Source organism: Lichenostomus cassidix, unplaced genomic scaffold, assembly GCF_008360975.1.
Source record: "Lichenostomus cassidix isolate B80296 unplaced genomic scaffold, HeHo_3.0 HiC_scaffold_772, whole genome shotgun sequence".
NCBI classification, from domain to species: domain Eukaryota; kingdom Metazoa; phylum Chordata; class Aves; order Passeriformes; family Meliphagidae; genus Lichenostomus; species Lichenostomus cassidix.
Window position 1 is genome coordinate 203,395 of NW_028147600.1, and position 19,346 is coordinate 222,740.

The 19,346-nt window shown below is 46.8% G+C and overlaps 1 protein-coding gene and 1 long non-coding RNA gene across 4 annotated transcripts in view; both read right to left on the minus strand.

The window, feature by feature from the left end:
• Nucleotides 1–949: 949 nt before the first annotated feature.
• Nucleotides 950–1,615, minus strand: LOC146421846 (uncharacterized). Its single transcript, XR_014848443.1, has 2 exons — nucleotides 1,187–1,615; nucleotides 950–1,081 (listed from the first exon to the last, which is right to left on the minus strand). It is a non-coding gene; the product is annotated as an uncharacterized LOC146421846 (long non-coding RNA).
• Nucleotides 1,616–3,118: 1,503 nt separating this feature from the next.
• The window catches only part of LOC146421847 (heat shock factor protein 1-like), a 28,576-nt gene continuing 12,348 nt past the window's right edge, over nucleotides 3,119–19,346 (minus strand). For all 3 annotated transcript variants that reach the window (XM_085047001.1, XM_085047002.1, XM_085047003.1), the window contains 9 exons: nucleotides 16,569–16,644; nucleotides 14,351–14,412; nucleotides 13,101–13,197; nucleotides 11,325–11,437; nucleotides 8,948–9,247; nucleotides 7,416–7,518; nucleotides 6,313–6,378; nucleotides 5,184–5,253; nucleotides 3,119–3,650 (listed from right to left, as the gene is read on the minus strand). In XM_085047001.1, the coding sequence (XP_084903127.1) occupies nucleotides 3,427–3,650; nucleotides 5,184–5,253; nucleotides 6,313–6,378; nucleotides 7,416–7,518; nucleotides 8,948–9,247; nucleotides 11,325–11,437; nucleotides 13,101–13,197; nucleotides 14,351–14,412; nucleotides 16,569–16,644 (1,111 nt within the window). In that variant the 3' untranslated portion in view covers nucleotides 3,119–3,426. The remainder of the gene's footprint in view (nucleotides 3,651–5,183; nucleotides 5,254–6,312; nucleotides 6,379–7,415; nucleotides 7,519–8,947; nucleotides 9,248–11,324; nucleotides 11,438–13,100; nucleotides 13,198–14,350; nucleotides 14,413–16,568; nucleotides 16,645–19,346) is intronic.

Consider the following 19,346-nt stretch of genomic DNA (forward strand, 5'->3'; position numbering starts at 1 on the left):
GGTGGGATGGATGGGATTGATAGGATTATGGGGTATTGGGATTATGGGATATTGGGATTTATGGGATATTGGGATTATGGGATATTGGGATTATGGGATATTGGGATTTATGGGATATTGGGATTTATGGGCTATTGGGATTTATGGGATATTGAGATTATGGGATGGGATAATGGGATTTGGATAATGGGATAATAGGATATGAGATTTATGGGACTGGGATAATGGGATAATGGGATAATGGGATAATGTGATGGGAATGGGATGGAATAATGGGATAACGGGATATTGGGATCCATGGGATATTGGGATTGGGATCCACGGGACAATGGGATGCAGGAAGCTCCCAAGCTCCCTCCAAGCCCTTCCATGGTTCCCCTAAAACCCAGAGAACCCCAAAGGTGACATCAGCACCTCCCTGCAGAGCGTCCTGGGAAATCCTCAGCAATTCCATCCACCCCATCTCCACCCTGGCCCCAAATCCCAATTCCCACCCCAAATCCCAATCCTGATCCCAATTCCCACCCCAAATCCCAATCCTGATCCCAATTCCCACCCCAAATCCCAATTCCCAACCCCAATTCCCACCCCAAATCCCAATTCCCACCTCAAATCCCAAATCCCAGTTCCCAATCCCAATTCCTGACCTCAAATCCCAATTCCCACCTTAAATCCTAACCCCAACCTCAAATCCCAATTCCCACCCCAATCCCAACCCCAAACCCCAATTCCCACCCCAAATCCCAATTCCCACCCCAATCCCAATTCCCAACCCAAATTCCAACCCCCAATTCCTGACCTCAAATCCCAATTAACAACCCAATCCCAACCTCAAATCCCAACCCCAACCCCACCCCCAACCCCAACCCCAATCCCAATTCCCACCCCAAATCCCAAATCCCATCCCAATTCCCGTGGGAGGACAGAATGTTCTGGAAGCAACAGAGAGTTGGTTTTATAGAGATTTGTATGTGGAGAGCAGAACTTCCTGTAGGGCTGCAGCTCCATATGGGAAATGGGGTCCTGTATGGGGTCTGAGCTTTCCCTTATGGGGTCTGGGGGTCCTGTATGGGATCTGAGCCTTCCCATATGGGATTTGGGTGTTCCCATATAGGGTCTGGATGTTCCTGTATGGGATCTGAGCCTTCCCATATGGGATTTCAGCGTTCCCATATGGGATTTGAACATTCCCATATAGGGTCTGGGGGTCCTGTATGGGATTTGAATGTTCCCATAGGGGATTTGAACGTTCCCATATGGGGTCTGGATGTTTCCATATGCGATCTGAATGTTCCTGTATGGGAACCGAACATTCCCATTTGGGATCCAGATATTCCCATATGGAATCTGGTCTCAATCCCATATGGGATCCAGATGTTCCCCTATAGAATCCAGACTCAATCCCATATGGAATCTGGTCTCAATCCCATATGGAATCCAGACATTCCCCTATAGAATCCGGACTCAATCCCATATGGAATCCAAACGTTCCCATACAGAATCCAGACTAAATCCCATATAGAATCTATATATTCCCATACGGAATCCAGACTCATTCCCCTATAGAATGCAGCCTCAATCCCATATGGAGTCCAGACTCAATCTCATATGGAATCCACCCAATCCCATACGGAGTCCAGACTGGATCCCATATAGAATCTGGACATTCCCATATAGAATCCAGACTCAGTCCCATATAGAATCCAGATATTCCCCTACAGAATCCGGACTCAATCCCATACAGAATCCACACTCAATCCCATATAGGATCCAGCCTCGATCCCATACAGGATCCCAATGTTCCCATATAGGATCCAGCCTCAATCCCATACAGGATCCCGCCGTTCCCATATGGATTCCTGCCCCATCCCCCTATGGAATTCTGTCTCGTTGCTGCACAATCCGAGTCCTTGTCTCGTGAAAACCCCAAGTGCAGTTTCGGGGTCGATCCCAATCCTGGAGCGAGAAAATCCCGGAGCGCCAAAATCTGGGAACACCGAAATCCCAAAATCCTGGAGCGCCAAAATCTCAAAGTGACGAAATCCGGGAATGCCGAAGTCCCAAAATCCCAGAGCGCTGAAATCCCAAATTCCTGGAACGCTGAAATCCGGGAACGCTGAAATCCCAAAATCCAGGAGTGCCGAAATCCCAAAATCCCAGAGTGCTGAAATCCCAAAATCCCAGAGCACCGAAATCCTAAAATTCTGGAACACTGAAATATGGGAATGCCAAAATCCCAAAATCCGGGAGTGCCAAAATCCTGAAATGCTGAAATCCCAAAATACAGAAATCCCAGAACGCCGAAATCCGGGAACGCTGAAATCCCAAAATCCAGGAGTGCCGAAATCCCAAAATCCCAGAGTGCTGAAATCCCAAAATCCCAGAGCACCGAAATCCTAAAATTCTGGAACACTGAAATATGGGAACGCCAAAATCCCAAAATCCGGAAGTGCCGAAATCTGGGAATGCCGAAATCCTGAAATGCTGAAATCCCAGAACGCCGAAATCCGGGAATGCTGAAATCCCAAAATCTGGGAGCGCCGAGTGGGATTTCCCAGAGATTTCCCAGAAATTTCCCAAAATTCCCATGGGATTTCCCAGAGTTGATCAAGGAATAAAATCCTGGAGCAGCTGGAATTGGAGCCTTGGGATCTTATGGGTTTTGGGATCCCATTGGGTTTTGGGGTCCATTGGGTTTTGGGGTCCCATTGGGTTTTGGGGTCCATTGGGTTTTGGGGTCCCATTGGGTTTTGGGGTCCCATGGGATTGAAGACACTGCCAGATTTTGGGATCCCATTGGGTTTTGGGATCCCATTGGGTTTTGGGATCCCACAGGATTTTGGGGTCCCATTGGGTTTTGGGGTCCCATTGGGTTTTGGGGTCCCACTGGATTGGAGGCACTGCCAGGTTTTGGGATTCCCCCTGGAATTGGGTTCCCATTGGATTTGGGATACCAATGGATTTTGGGGTCCCATGGGATTTGAGGCACAAATGGGATTTGGGACCCCATTGGGTTTTGGGACCTCTTGGCCTTGCCAGGTTTTGGGATCCAATTGGATTTGGGATCCCACAGGATTTTTGGGACGCTCCAGGATCTCCTGGCATTTTTGTAACCCCCTGGGATTTTTTGGGATCTCTCAGGTTCTCCCAGAATCTTTTGGGATTTTTTGGGATCTCTCAGGTTCTCCCAGGATTTTTTGGGATCTCCCATGACGCTCCAGGATCTCCAGGGATCTCTGTGGTTCTCCCAGGATTTTTTGGGATCTCCCATGCCGCTCCACGACGGCAGCAGCTCCGGAGAAATCCGGGAATTCCTTTTTCCCGCCGCTTCACGTCCTGACCTTCCCAACAACCAACCAATCCATCAATCCATCAATCCATCCATCAATCCATCAATCAATCAGTCCATTGATCATTGATCAGCCCTTAGGACACGGCGGGGTCCTTGGGCAGCAGCGCGGGGTCCTCGGGGCGGCCGGGATAATCCTCGGGATACTCCTCGGGATACTCCTCGGGATAGTCGCTGGGGAAGCACGGAGCCTCGCCCAGCTCCAGGAAAATGGGGAGATCGGCTGAGCCCACGGAATCCACCACCGCGCTGGGGTCAACCAGGAACAGCGGCTGGGCTGTGTAATGGACCAGCTGTTTGCCTAAAAAAACAGAAATTTGGGAATTCTGGAATTAATCAGGAATTTGGGGATGTGGGATCCACCAGGAACAGCGGCTGGGCTGTGTAATGGACCAGCTGTTTGCCTAAAAAATGGGAAAAATGGGAATTTGGGAATGTGGGATCCATCAGGAACAGCGGCTGGGCTGTGTAATGGACCAGCTGTTTCCCTAAAAAACCAGAAATTTGGGAATTCTGGAATTAATCAGGAATTTGGGGATGTGGGATAGACTAAGAACAGCGGCTGGGCTGTGTACTGAACCAGCTGTTTGCCTGGAAAAATGGGAAAAATGGGAATTTGGGAATGTGGGATCCATCAGGAACAGCGGCTGGGCTGTGTAATGGACCAGCTGTTTGCCTAAAAAACCAGAAATTTGGGAATTGTGGAATTAATCGGGAATTTGGGAATGTGGGATAGACTAAGAACAGCGGCTGGGCTGTGTACTGAACCAGCTGTTTGCCGGGAAAAATGGGAATTTGGGAATTATTGGGAATTTGGGGATGTGGGATCCACCAGGAACAGCGGCTGGGCTGTGTAATGGACGAGTTGTTTCCCTAAAAACCAGAAATTTGGGAATGTGGCATTCCCGACTGGAATTCCCACCAATCTCGATATTCCCATTGGGAATTCCAGACATTCCCATTGGGAATTCCCGATATTCCAGGCAAGAATTCCCAAATTCTGACATTCCCGACTGGAATTCCCACCAATCCTGATATTCCCAGCAAAAATTCCCAATAATTCTGATATTCCCGGCAGGAATTCCTGACATTCCCACTGGGAATTCCTGCCATTATTCCCATTAGGAATTCCCCCCAATGCCGATATCCCCATTGGGAATTCCCAACATTCCCGGCATTTCCAGCAGGAATTCCTGCCATTGCCATTGGGAATTCCTGACATTCCTGGCAGGAATTCCCAAATTCTGACATTCCCATTGGGAATTCCTGATGTTCCCACCATTATTCCCGGCAGGAATTCCCTGTTCCTCAATCCCAGGATCTCAATATTCTCAGTGGGAATTCCCAAATCCTGCTATTCCTGCAGTTATTCCCATTGGGAATTCCCGACATTATTCCCGGCAGGAATTCCCAATATTTCTGACATTCCCAGCTGAGAATTCCCAACTTCTGGCATTCCCGACTGGAATTCCCACCAATCCCAACATTCCCAGAAAGAATTCCTGCTGTTATTCCTGATATTCCCGGCAGGAATTCCCGCTATTCCTGACATTATTCCCATTGGGAATTCCTGCCAATCCCGATATTCCTGTTGGGAATTCCCGCTATTCTTGACATTATTCCCATTGGGAATTCCCAATGATATTCCCGTCGGGAATTCCCAATCTTCCTGCTGTTATTCCCATTGGGAATTCCTGCTATTGCCGACATTATTCCCATTGGGAATTCCCAATATTCCTGCTGTTATTCCTGTTGGGAATTCCCGCTATTCCCACCGTTATTCCCGTTGGGAATTCCCACTATTCCCGAATTTTCCCTTCCCGCCGTCTCTCACCCGTGTTCTCGGCTCCACCTTCACTCTCCGCCGGTTTCTGCTGCTCCTGGGCCGACAGGAGATCCTGGATCTGCGGGAATTCCGGCGGGAATGTGTTATCCAGGGATTCCAGGGATTCCCCAATTCCCACCCCATGGAATTCCCTGGGTTTTATGGAATTCCCTCGTTTCATTCCCATGGAATTCCCTCATTCCCGTGGAATTTCCTCATTCATACGGAATTCCCTCATTGCCAAAGAATTCCCTCATTTAGTTCCCATGGAATTCCTTTATTCCCAACCCATGGAATTCCCTAATTTCCACAGAATTCCCTCATTTCATTCCCACAGAACTCCCTCATTTTTATGGAATTCCCTCATTCCCATGGAATTCTCTTGTTTTTATGGAATTCCCTTATTCCCAAGGAATTCCCTCAGATTCCAGCGAATTCCCAGGAATTTTTCAGGATATTTCCAGGCAATTTCCAAGGAATTTCCAGGGAATTCCAGCAAATTTCCAAGGAATTTCTGAGAATTTCCATGAAATTCCAGTCCCCCCTTACCAATCCCAGCCAGAATTCCCAAGAATTCCCAAGATTTTCAGGGAATTTCTGGGAATTCCCATGGAATTGCAGCCCTCCCTCCCCACTCCCAGGCAGAATTCCCAAGAATTCCTGAGATTTCCAAGGAATTTCCAGGGAATTCTGGTGAATTTCCAGTGAATTTCCATGGAATTCCAGTCTCCCCTCCCCAATCCCAGCCAGAATTCCCAAGATTTTCAGGGAATTTCTGGGAATTTCCAGGGAATTCCACTCCCCCCCCCTCCCCAGTCCCCCCCAGAATTCCCGAGATTTCTAAGGAATTCTCAGGAATTTCTATGGAATTCCCGTCCCCCACTCCCCAATCCCAACTGGAATTCCTGAGAATTCCCGAGATTTCTAAGGAATTCTCAGGAATTTCCATGGAATTGCAGTTCCCCCCATCCCAGTCCCAGCCCATGGAATTCCCAAGGATTCCTGAAATTCTCAAGAATTTTAAGGAATTTCCATGGAATTGCACTTCCCCCTCCCCAATCCCAGCTGGAATTCCTGAGAATTCCTCAGATTTCTAAGGAATTCTCAGGAATTTCCATGGAATTCCCGAGGAACTCACACTGGCCAGGGAGGAATCCAAATCCGGGAGGTTCATGTCTGACACTGCCATGGAGGGGCTGAAGAGCTGCCGGGGAAAAACGGGAAAAATAATGGGAAAAATGGGAAAAATGGGAAAAACGGGAAAAATAATGGGAAAAATGGGAAAACTGGGATTAGGAATGAGGGAAAAATGGGAAAAATAATGGGAAAAATGGGAAAAATAATGGGAAAAATGGGAAAAATGGGATTGGGAATGAGGGAAAAATGGGAAAAATAATGGGAAAAATAATGAGAAAAATGGGAAAACTGGGATTGGGAATGCTGGGACAAACCAGGATTGAGAACTCTGGGAATTCCTGAGAAAACTCTCCCTGACCCAGAAAAAATGGGATTGGGAATTCCGGGAATTCTGGGATAAACCCATCCTGACCCAGGAGAACTGGGATTGGGAAAGCTAAGAATTCCTGGGAAAAATCTCTCTGACACAGGAAAACCAGGATTGGGAATCCCAGGAATTCCTGGGAAAAATTCCCAGGCAAAACCCTCCCTTGAGCCAAGAAAAAATGGCATTGGGAATTCTGGGAAAAATTCTTCCTGATCCAGGGAATAAATGCTGGGATTTTCCCAGATCCTGAAACCCCAAAATCCCAATTTCCAAACTCATTTTCCAAAGTTTTCCAGGACTTTTTGGGGTTGGGGCTGGGAGTGGCGTGCCAGGAATCCTGGGAATGTTGGGAATTTTCCAGGAATTTTCCAGGAATTTTCTGAGAGTTCTGGGAAAACCAGGATTGGGAATTCTGGGATAAACCCTCCCTGACACAGAAAAACTGGGATTGGGAATTCCAGGAAAATTCTCCCTGACCTGGGAAAAATCCTCCCTAACTCAGGAAAACTGGATTGGGAATTCCAGGAATCCCTGAGGGAATAAACACTGGGATTTTCCCAGAATCCCAAATCCCAATTTCCAAACTCATTTCCCAAAGGTTTTCTGGGACTTTTTGGGATTGGGGCTGGGAGTGGCGTGCCGGGAATCCCGGGAATGTTGGGAATTTGGGAATTTTGGGAATTTTCCAGGAATTTTATGGGAATTTTTCCGGGAATTCCCCGGGGCTCTGAGCTCACGTCCAGCAGGGCGCTGTCCATGCTGAAGCCATGGGTGCTCAGCATGGTCTGCAGGTTGTCCAAACTCGAGTCGATGGTGTCCAGGTGCTCCGACAGCTCCGTCCTGGGAATTCCAGGAGAAATACGGATTGGGGTGGGAATTCCAGGGGAAAGTGGGATTGGGAATGGTGGAAATGCCATGGGAAATCGGGATTGGGAATGTTGGGAATTCCAGGGGAAAGTGGGATTGAGGGTGGGAATTCCATGGAAAAGTGGGATTGGGAATGATGGGAATTCCAGGGGAAAGTGGGATTGGGGATGGTGGGAATTCCATGAGAAATCGGGATTGGGAATGATGGGAATTCCAGGGGACAATCGGGATTGGGGATGGGAAAACAGGAGTGGGAACGGTGGGAATTCCAGTGGAAAACAGGATTGGGAAAGGGAAAGTTGGATTGGGATGAGGATGTTCCCGTTGTTCCCGTTATCCCCATCATTCCCATAATCCTCATCTATCCCATCATTCCCACCATCTCCATCCATCCCACTATCCCTGTTATTCCTATCCTTCCTGCTATTCCCATTATCCCCACGATTCCCATTATTTCCATCCAGCCAATTATCCCCATTTTCCCCACGATTCCCATTTTTCTCATCATTCCCATTATCCCTATCGTTCCCATTATCCCTGTTATTCCCACTATTTCCATCATTCTCATTATCCCAATTAGTTCCATCCATCCTACTATTCCCATCATTCCCATCCTTCCCACTATTCCCATCATTCCCCATCCATCCCATTATCCCTATTATTCCCACTACTCCCATCATTCCCAGTATCACCATCCTTCACACTATTCCCATAATTCCCATTATCCCCATCCTTCCCACTATTCCCATAATTCCCATCATGCCCATTATCCCCATCCTTCCCAACACTCCTGTCATTCCCACTACCCCCATCCATCCCATTATTCCCATTATTCCCATTATCCCAGTCATTCCCATCCTTCCTACTGTTCCCATCCTTCTTATCATTCTCATCCTTCCCATTATCCCATCCTTCCCACCATTCCCATCATTCCCACAATTCCAGGAATTCATTCCCGTCTCTCACTTGTCGAGGCAGGCGACACTCAGGCACTTTTCCTGGGACTGGGGATTCCCATTATCCCATCCATCCATCCCCACCATTCCCACATTCCCACCATTCCCAGAATTCCAGGAATTCCTGGAATCCCTCACTTGTCGAGGCAGGCGACGCTGAGGCACTTTTCCTGGGGCTGGGGATTCCCATCGTTCCCATTATTCCCATCGTTCCCATCCATCCCCATTATCCCATCCATCCCACATTCCCACCATCCCCAGAATTCCCAAAATTCCCAGAATTCCCTCCCAGAATGGCTCACTTGTCGAGGCAGGCGACGCTGAGGCACTTTTCCTGGGGCTGGGAATTCCCACCATCCCCATTATCCCATCGTTCCCATCCATCCCACATTCCCACCATCCCCAGAATTCCCAAAATTCCCAGAATTCCCTCCCAAATCCCTCACTTGTCGAGGCAGGCGACGCTGAGGCACTTTTCCTGGGGCTGGGGGTTGCCGGCGGCTCCGGGATCGTTCTCCCGCAGGATGGAGTCGATGAAGGTGGAGGGCGACAGCGGCGTCTCGGCATTCCCGGGGTTGGTGGTGTTGTTCCCGGGGTTATTCCCGGGGTTGTTGGTGTTCCCGGGATGGTTGTTGGTGTTCCCGGGATGGTTGGAATTCCCGGAATTGCCGGGGTTTGGCTCGTCCCCCCTGGGGCTCCGCGCTGGGCTGGGAGGTTCCTCCTTGATCCGGATAGCCGGGCTGCTCCTGGGGGAAATCGGGAATTCGGGAATGCTGGGGATAATAACGGGAATAATAACGGGAATAATAGTGGGAATGATGGGAATAATAATAATAATGGGAACAACTTCAATGATAATGGGAACGGTAATGATAATGGGAATGATTGGAATAATAATGGCAGTTATAAGAATGATGATGGGAATAATGGGAATGATAATGGGAACTATAATGGAAATAATGGGAATGATAATTGGGAATTGTAATGGGAATAATGGGAATGATAATGGGAATAATGGGAATGATTGGAATGATGATTGGGAATTACAATGGGAATGACTACAGGAATGATAACTGGGAATTAAAATGGCAATGATAATGGGAATAGTGGGAATGATAATGGGAATAATGGGAATGATAATTGGGAATGATAATGGGAGTGATAATGGGAATAACAGGAATGATAATTGGGATTTATAATGGGAATGATAATGGGAATAACGGGAAGAACAATGGGAAGAACAATGGGAACAACAATGAGAAGAATGGGAAAAACAACTGGAAGAATAATGGGAATAATAATAGGAATAATGGGAATGATGATGGGAATGATAGGAATAATATTCGGAATAATGGGAATAACAATGGGAGTGAAAACAGGAATGATGGGAATGATGATGGGAATAATGACGAGAATAATGATGAGAATGATAATGGGAATTATGGGAATGATAATTGGGAATTGCAATGGGAATGATAATGGGAATTAAAACGGCAATGATGGGAATGATGATAGGAATGATAATGGGAATAATGGGAAAAATGGGAATGATAATTGGGAATTGTAATGGGAATGACTATGGGAATGATAACTGGAAATTAAAATGGCAATGATGGGAATGATAATTGGGATTTATAATGGGAATGATAATGGGAAGAACAATGGGAAGAACAATGAGAAGAATGGGAAAAACAATGGGAAGAATAATGGGAATAATAATGGGAATAATAATGGGAATAATGGGAATAATGGGAATGATAATTGGGAATTGTAATGGGAATGATAATTGGAATAATGGGAATGATAGTTGAGATTTATAATAGGAATGATTATGGGAATAATGGGAATGATAATGGGAATAACAATGGGAAGAACAATAAGAACAATGGGAAAAAGAATGGGAAGAATAATGGGAATAATGGAAATAATAATGGGAATAATGGGAACAGAGAGAATACTGGAAAGAACAATGGGAAGAATAGCAGGAATAATAACAGGAATAGTGGGAAAAAACCAGAATAACAGAAATAATAATGGCAATACCAAAATAATACAAAAAACAAGGAGAACAACAACGGGAATGATAAGGAGAACGATAATGGGAATAATGACAATGGGAATAATAATAATGGGAATAACAATGGGAATAATAATAGTGAGAATAACAACGGGAATGGCACGAAAAATAACAGGAAAGGCAATAGGAATAACAAAAGGAATAATAGAAGAAATAATAAAGGGAAAAACAATGGAAAAAACAATGGGAATAACGAGAATAATGGGACAATGGGAATGATCTAGGAATGATCTGGGAATTGGGAATGTGGGGCTGGCAAAGGGAAATCCGGGAGATCCCAGGCGTTTTTAGGGATGAGATTCCCAGGATTTTAGGAATACATTTCCCAGGGATTTTCGGGCTGCAATTCCCAGGATTTCAGGGCTGCAATTCCCAGGATTTTGGGGATAAAATTCCCAATGATTTTCAGGATGCAATTCCCCAATTTTCCAAGGATTCCAGGGATCCAATTCCCACCTTGGGAAAGCAGGAGAAGGCTCGGGGCTGGCCTGGGAATGGTGGGATGGATTTCCCTCAATTCCCAATGATTTTTAGGATCCAATTCCCACAGTTCCCAAGGGTTTCAGGGATCCCAATTCCCACAATTCCCAGGATTTTGGGGATTCCATTCCCACCTGGGGGAGGCAGGAGAGGGCTCGGGGCTGGCCTGGGAATGGTGGGATGGATTTTGCATAATTCCCAGGATTTCAGGGATACAATTCCCACTTTTCCCACAATTCCCAGGATTTTTGGGATCCCATTCCCACCTGGGGGAGGCAGGAGAGGGCTCGGGGCTGGCCTGGGGCAGCTCGGTGACGTCGGAGATGATCGGCCCGGAGGAGGCAGCGGGATCGGCCGAGAACAGAGCCGGGGAGGGAGCCTGGAAGGGGAAAATCCAGAATTAATGGGGAAAATCTTGGAATTTATAGGGGAAAAATCCTGGAATTCACAGGGGGAAAACCTGGAATTCATAGGGGAAAATCCTGGAATTCACAGGGGAAAATCCCAGAATTCACAATCCCAATCCCATTTCCAATCCCATTCCCACAAATCCCAATCCCAATCCCAATCATCCCATTCTCAATCCCAATCCCATCCCCCCAATCCACTCATTCCCAATCCCCTTCTCCCATTCCCAATCCCCTTCCCTATGCCCCCAGTCCCGTTTTTCTTGTTATTTCCTGTTTTTCCCATTATTTCCCCCATCCCTGGCTCACCCCCTAGCTGGCATTCCCAATCCCCCAATCCCATTCCCAATCCCGTTTTTCCTGTTATTTTCCTATACTTTCCCTTGCTCACCCTGTAGCTGGCGTTCCCAATAATCCCAATAATCCCACTCCCAATCCCGTTATTTTCCTGTTATTCTTCCCGTTATTTTTCCCGTTATTTTCACTCACCCTGTAGCTGATGTTCCCAATCCCAATCCCGTTTTTCCCGTTATTTCCCTGTTCTTTTCCCGTTATTTCCTGTTCTTTCCCCATTATTCTCGCTCACCCCATAGCAAGCGTTCCCAATCCCATTTTCCCCATTATTTTTCCCGTTTTTCCCCGTTCTCACCCCATATCCGGCATTCCCAATCCCAACAATCCCAACAATCCCATTCCCAATCCCGTTTTTTCCCATTATTTTCCCCATTCTCACCCTGTAGCTGGCGTTTCCAATCCCAATAATCCCAACAATCCCATTCCCAATCCCGTTATTTTCCCATTCTTTCCCTCTCTCATCCCATATCGGGCATTCCCAATCCCAATAATCCCAATAATCCCAACAAACCCAATCCCAATCCCGTTATTTCCCTTTGCACTCCCTATCCGGTGTTCCCAATCCCAATCCAAATAATCCCAATAATCCCATTCCCAATCCCGTTATTTCCCCAGTACCGTTTTTCCCATTCTCACCCTCTATCTGGTGTTCCCAATCCCAACAATCCCAATAATCCCATTTCCCGCTCTCACCCTGTATCCGGCGTTCCCAACAATCCCATTCCCAATCCCGTTATTATTCCCATTATTTCCCGTTATTTCCCTGTTCTCACCCCGTATCTGGCATTCCCAATCCCAATCCAAATAACCCCAATCCCATTCCCAATCCCGTTTTTCCCATTCTCACCCTGTATCTGGTGTTCCCAATCCCAATCCCGTTACTTTCCTGTTATTTTTCCCGATTTTCCCCGTTATTTTCCCATTCTTACCCTGTATCCGGCGTTCCCAATCCCAATAATCCCAATAATCCCATTCCCAATCCTGTTATTTTCCCATTATTTTCACTCACCCCGTAGCTGGCATTCCCAATCCCATTCCCAATCCCATTTTTCCCGTTATTTCCCGTTACTTCCCCGCTCTCACCCCGTATCCGGCATTCCCAATAATCCCAATAATCCCATTTCCCACTCTCACCCCGTATCCGGCATTCCCAATCCCACTAATCCCAATCCCATTTTCCCATTCTCACCCCGTATCTGGCGTTCCCAACAATCCCAACGATCCCAATAATCCCATTTCCAATCCCATTTTTCCCGTTATTTTCCCGTTTCCCGCTCTCACCCCGTATCCAGCTCCGCCGTGCAGATGCTCCAGGGAATACTGTCGGCTGTACTTGGGCATGGAGTGAGCTGAGCCGCCGTCGTTCAGCATCAGTGGGCTGGGAGTTCCCAAAAAAACCCCAAAAAACCCCAATAAACCCGCCGTCGTTCAGCATCAGCGGGCTGAGAGTTCCCAAAAAACCCCAAAAAACCCACCATTGTTCAGCATCAGCGGGCTGGGAGTTCCCAAAAAACCCCAAAAACCCCAAAAAACCCGCCGTCATTCAGCATCAGCGGGCTGAGAGTTCCCAAAAAACCCCAAAAACCCCAAAAAACACACCATTGTTCAGCATCAGCGGGCTGGGAGTTCCCAAAAAACCCCAAAAAACCCAAAAAACACACCATTGTTCAGCATCAGCGGGCTGGCAGTTCCCAAAAAAAACCCAAAAACCCCAAAAAACCCGCCATCGTTCAGCATCAGCGGGCTGAGAGTTCCCAAAAAACCCCAAAAACCCCAAAAAACCCACCATTGTTCAGCATCAGCGGGCTGAGAGTTCCCAAAAAACACCAAAAAACCCCAAAAAACCACCGGGAAAACAGCGGGAATCACCGCGGGAATCCCAAAAACCCCACAGACAAATCCCGGATTTTCCCAGGAAACAGGGAGGAGTTTTCCCAGTTTTTCCAGGGCTGGGAATCGGGATTGGGGGTGAGGCTGGAGAATGTTGGGAATGAGGAATTCCAGAAGAATTCCAGGAGAATTCCAGGAGAATTCCAGAAGAATTCCAGGAGAATTCCAGGAGAATTCCAGAAGAATTCCAGGAGAATTCCAGGAGAATTCCAGGGGTTTTTCCAGGGGTTTTTCTAAGGGTTTTTCAGGAGAGTGGCAGAGGGATTTGGGATCAAGGCGGAATGGTTTCCCATGGGAATTTGGGAATTCCTGGAATTCTCCTGCCTGATTGATCATCCCTAATCTCAGCCCAGCATTCCCAATCCCACAATTCCAGGATTTCTGGAATTCAGGGGAATTTTTCCTGGTTTTTTACCCAAAAGAAAGCAGAAATCCTTAGGTTTCCAGGGAGTTTTTATTCCCTGGATTTTCCCTCTTCCCAAGGATCTGCGATTGGAGGATCCAAGGATGATCCAGGCAGATCCCAAATCCCAAATTATCCCAAATCCTGGGAATTCCAGGAGGCTCTGGGGGATCCCAACCCCTCGGTTCCTGTGGGAATTTTGGGAATTCCAGGGGAATTTTGGGAATTTCCAACTCACATCTTCCTCTTGACACCCAGGATGCGATTGGATTGAACCAGCGAGATCAGGAACTGGATCAGCTGCGGGAAAAACCGGGAAAAAAATAGGGAAAAAAATGAGAAAAACGGGAAAAACTGGAGGGGAAGAGAACTGGGAGGAAGAAAAATGGGAAAAACTGGAGGGAAAAAGATCTGGAAAGGGAAAACTGGGAAAACTGGAGGGGAAGTGATCTGGGGAAGGGAAAAAGTGGGGAGAAGTGGGAAAAATTGGGAAAAAGTGGAGGGGAAGAGAACTGGGAAGGGAAAAAGTGGGAGAAAAGTGGGAGAAAAGTGGGAGAAAAGTGGGAGAAAAGTGGGAGAAAAGTGGGAGAAAAAAGTGGGAAAAAAGTGGGAAAAAAAAGTGGGAGAAAAGTGGGAGAAAAGTGGGAAAAAAGTGGGAAAAAAAAGTGGGAAAAAAGTGGGGGAAAGTGGGAAAAAGTGGGAAAAGTAGGGGAAAAGCGGGGAAAAGTGGGGAAAAAAGTGGGAAAAAAGTGGGAAAAAAGTGGGAAAAAAGTGGGAAAAAAGTGGGAAAAAAGTGGGAAAAAAGTGGGAAAAAAGTGGGGGAAGTGGGGGAAAGTGGAAAATGTGGAAAAAAGTGGGGAAAAGTGGAGGGGAAGAGATCTGGGAAGAGAAAAACTGGGAAAAAGTGGAGGGGAAGAGAACTTGGAAGGCAAGAAGTGGGAAAAAGTGGGAAAAACTGGAAGGGAAGAGATCTGGGAAGGGAAAAAGTGGAGGGGAGGAAATCTGGGAAAGGGAAAACTGGGCAAAATTGGGAAAAAGTGGAGGGGAAGTGATCTGGGAAGAGGAAAATTGGGAAGAACTGGAGAGAATCAGAGCTGGGAAGAGGAAAAATGGGATAAAAAGAGCTCTGGGAAGAGAAAAAATGGGAGAAACTCCTCGGCAAGTGATGGGAATTGCTGGGAATGAATGGGAATGCTGGGAATGAATGGGAATACTGGAAAGGAATGGGAATGAATGGGAATTGCTGGGAATGAATGGGAATCACTGGGAATGAATGGGAATCACTGGGAATGAATGGGAATCACTGGGAATGAATGGGAATGCTGGGAATGAATGGGAATCCTGGAAATCCCTGGGAATCAATGGGAATTGCTGGGAATGAGTGGGAATCATTGGGAATGAATGGAAATCTTAGGAATAAACAGGAATCACTGGGAATGAGTGGGAATTATTGGGAATGAATGGGAATTCTGGGAAGGAATGGGAATCTCAGGAATAAATTGGAATCTCAGGAATAAATGGGAATTGCTGGGAATGAGTGGGAATGAATGGGAATCTTAGGAATAAATGGGAATCACTGGGAATGAATGGGCAACGGGAATGAATTGGGAATGAATGGAAATCACTGGGACTGAATGGGAATTCCAGGAATGAATGGGAATTCCAGGAATGAGTGGGAATCTTGGGAATGAATGGGAATCACTGGGAATGGATGGGAATAATTGGGAATGTTAGGAACAAATGGGAATCACTGGGAATGAATGGGAATCACTGGGAATGGATGGGAATCATTGAGAATGAATGAGAATAATTGGGAATGTTAGGAAGAAATGGGAATCATTGGGAATGAATGGGAATTGCTGGGAATGAGTGGGAGTGAGTGGGAATGAATGGGAATCCTGGGAATGGGAATCACTACGAATCACTGGGAATCCTGGGAATGAATGGGAATCACTGGGAATAAGTGGGAAGGAATGGGAATGAGTGGGAATTCCTGGAATGAATGGGAATTCCTGGAATGAATGGGAATCACTGGGAATGGGAATTCCAGGAATGAGTGGGAATCTTGGCAATGAATGGGAATAATTGAGAATCCTAGGAATAAATGGGAATCTCTTGGAATGAATGGGAATTCTGGGAATGAGTGGGAAGGAATGGGAATCTCAGGAATGAATTGGAATAATTGCGAATCTTAGGAAGAAATGGGAATCACTGGGAACAAATGGGAATCATTGGAAATGAATGGGAATTCTGGGAATGAATGGGAATCCCAGGAATGAAATGGGAATCCCAAGAATGAATGGGAATCATTGGAAATAAATGGGAATTCTGGGAATGAATGGGAAATATTGGAAATGGGAATTTTAGGAATAAATGGGAATTCTGAGAATGAGAATTCTGGGAATGACTGGGAATCCCAGGAATCCTGGGAATTCTGGAATTAGGGAATTTCTCACCTTGTTCACCACCTTCTGCTGCTGCGAATGTTTCTGTCGCAAACTGGCGACTTCTCGCCACAGAGCTTCGTTCTCACTGCGGGGAAACAGGGAAACGGGCTGGGAAAATGGGAAAAACTGTGGGAAAAACTGCGGGAAAACCTCGGGAAAAACCTCGGGAAAAACTGGGAAAAACCTGGGAATGGAGAAGGAAAAATCTTGGGAAAAACTAGGAATGACCCATGGGAAAAACCGGGAAAAACCTTGGGAAAAATCACGGGAAAAACTGGGAAAAACCGGGAAAAACCAGGAAAAAACCACGGGAAAAACCGGGAAAAACCTCGGGAAAAACTGGGAAAAACCTATGGGAAAAACCTCGGGAAAAACCTCAGGAAGAACCTCAGGAAAAACCTCGGGAAAAACCTCGGGGAAACCGGGAAAAACCAGGGAATGGAGAGGGAAAAACCTTGGGAAAAACTGGGAAAAACCTCGGGGAAAACCTTGGAAAAACCAGGAATGACCCACAGGAAAAACTGGGAGAAACCTTGGGAAAAACCTCTGGAAAAGCTGGGAATGACCCACGAGAAAAACCCAGCAATGGAGAGGGAAAAACCTTGGGAAAAACTGGGAAAGACCCACAGGAAAAACCAGGAAAAACCCGTGGGAAAACCAGGAAAAGCCTCAGGAAAATCCTCGGGAAAAAACAGGAAAGACCCACGGGAAAAGCCTCAGGAATGGAGAGGGAAAAACCTCGGGAAAAACTTCGGAAAAAACGGGAAAAACCTCGGGAAAAACCTTGGAAAAACCGGGAATGACCCATGGGAAAAACCTCAGGAAAAGCTGGGAATGGAGTGGGAAAAACCAGGAATGGAGTAGGAAAAAATGGGAATGGAGTGGGAAATCCGGAGGGAAAAATCCCAAATCCGGGAAAGTCTCAAATCCAGGAAACTCTAAACCAGGAAATCCCAAATCCAGGAAACCCCAAAGCAGAACAACCTAAACCACAAAAATCCCAAATCCAGGAAAGTTCCACTCCAGGAAACCCTAAAACAAGGAAAATCCCAAATCCAAGACATCCTAAACTGGGAATCTCCCAAATCCAGAAAACACCAAACCAGGAAAGTCCTAAATCCAGGAAATCGCAAATCCAGGAAATCCCAAACCCCTCAGAATCCTAGGATTGGGATGGCATTGGGATCGGGAAATTCCCCCATTCCATTCCCAGCCCCAAATCTAGGAAACCCCAAATCCAGAAAATCCCAAATGCACAAAACCCCAAAGCACAACAGCCTAAACCCAGAAACCCCAAATCCTGAAACCCTAAACTAGGAATCTCCCAAATCCTGGAGACCCTAAAAGCAGGAAATCCCAAATCCATGATGCTCCCAAATCCAGGATAGCCCTGAAGCTGGGAAATCCCAAATCAGGAAAGTCCTAAATCCAGGAGATCCCAAATCCAGGAAAATCCAAATGTAGGAAACTCACAAATCTAGGAAATCCCAAATCCAGGAAATCCCAAATGCAGGACTTTGGCATTTCCTGGATTTTGGGGTTTCCTTGGATCAGAATCCCCCAAATCCAGGAAACCCCAAATCCAGAAAACCCCAAATCCAGGATGTTATTAGGATCAGGCAACTCCCATTCCATTCCCAGCCCCAAATCCAGAAAACCCCAAACCCAGGATGTTACTGGGATCAGGAAATTCCCCCATTCCATTCCCAACACAAAATCCAGAAAACCCCAAATCCAGGAACAGGACTGGGATGTTATTGGGATCAGGACATTCCACATTCCATTCCCAACCCCAAATCCAGAAAACCCCAAATCCAGGATGTTATTAGGATCAGGACATTCCCATTCCACCCCAACCCCAAATCCAGGAAACCCCAAATCCAGGATGTTATTAGGATCAGGACATTCCCGTTCCCTCCAGCCCCAAATCCAGGAAACCCCAAATCCAGGAATAGGGCCAGGATGTTATTGGGATCAGGATATTCCCTCCAGCCCCAAATCCAGGATGTTATTAGGATCAGGACATTCCTATTCCATCCCAACCCCAAATCCAGGAAACCCCAAAATCCAGGAATAGGGCCAGGATGTTATTAGGATCAGGAAATTCCCTATTCTCTCCAACCCCAAATCCAGAAAACCCCAAACCCAGGATGTTATTAGGATCAGGAATTCCCATTCCCTCCCAGCCCCAAACCCAGCAAACCCCAAACCCAGGATATTATTAGGATCAGGCAATCCCCCATTCCCTCCAACCCCAAATCCAGGAAACCCCAAATCCAGAAATAGGGCCAGGATGTTATTAGGCTCAGGAATCCCCCATTCCCTCCAAACCCCAAATCCAGGATGTTATTAGGATCAGGAATCCCCCATTCCCTCCAAACCCCAAATCCAGGATGTTATTAGGATCAGGAATTCCCATTCCCTCCAACCCCAAATCCAGAAAACCCCAAACCCAGGATGTTATTAGGAATTCCCATTCCCTCCCAGCCCCAAATCCAGGAAACCCCAAACCCAGGATGTTATTAGGATCAGGAATCCCCCATTCCCTCCAGCCCCAAACCCAGGATGTTATTAGGATCAGGAATTCCCATTCCCTCCAACCCCAAACCCAGGATGTCATTAGGATCAGAAATCCCCCATTCCCTCCCAGCCCCGCAGCTCAGCTGCTCCATTCCCGGGAATTCCCCGTGGGAATTTGGGATGGAATTCCCAATTAATCCCATCCAGCTGCCCCGACCCTAAATAGGGGAAAACTGCTGGAAAACAATGGGAAACCCCAAATCCCAG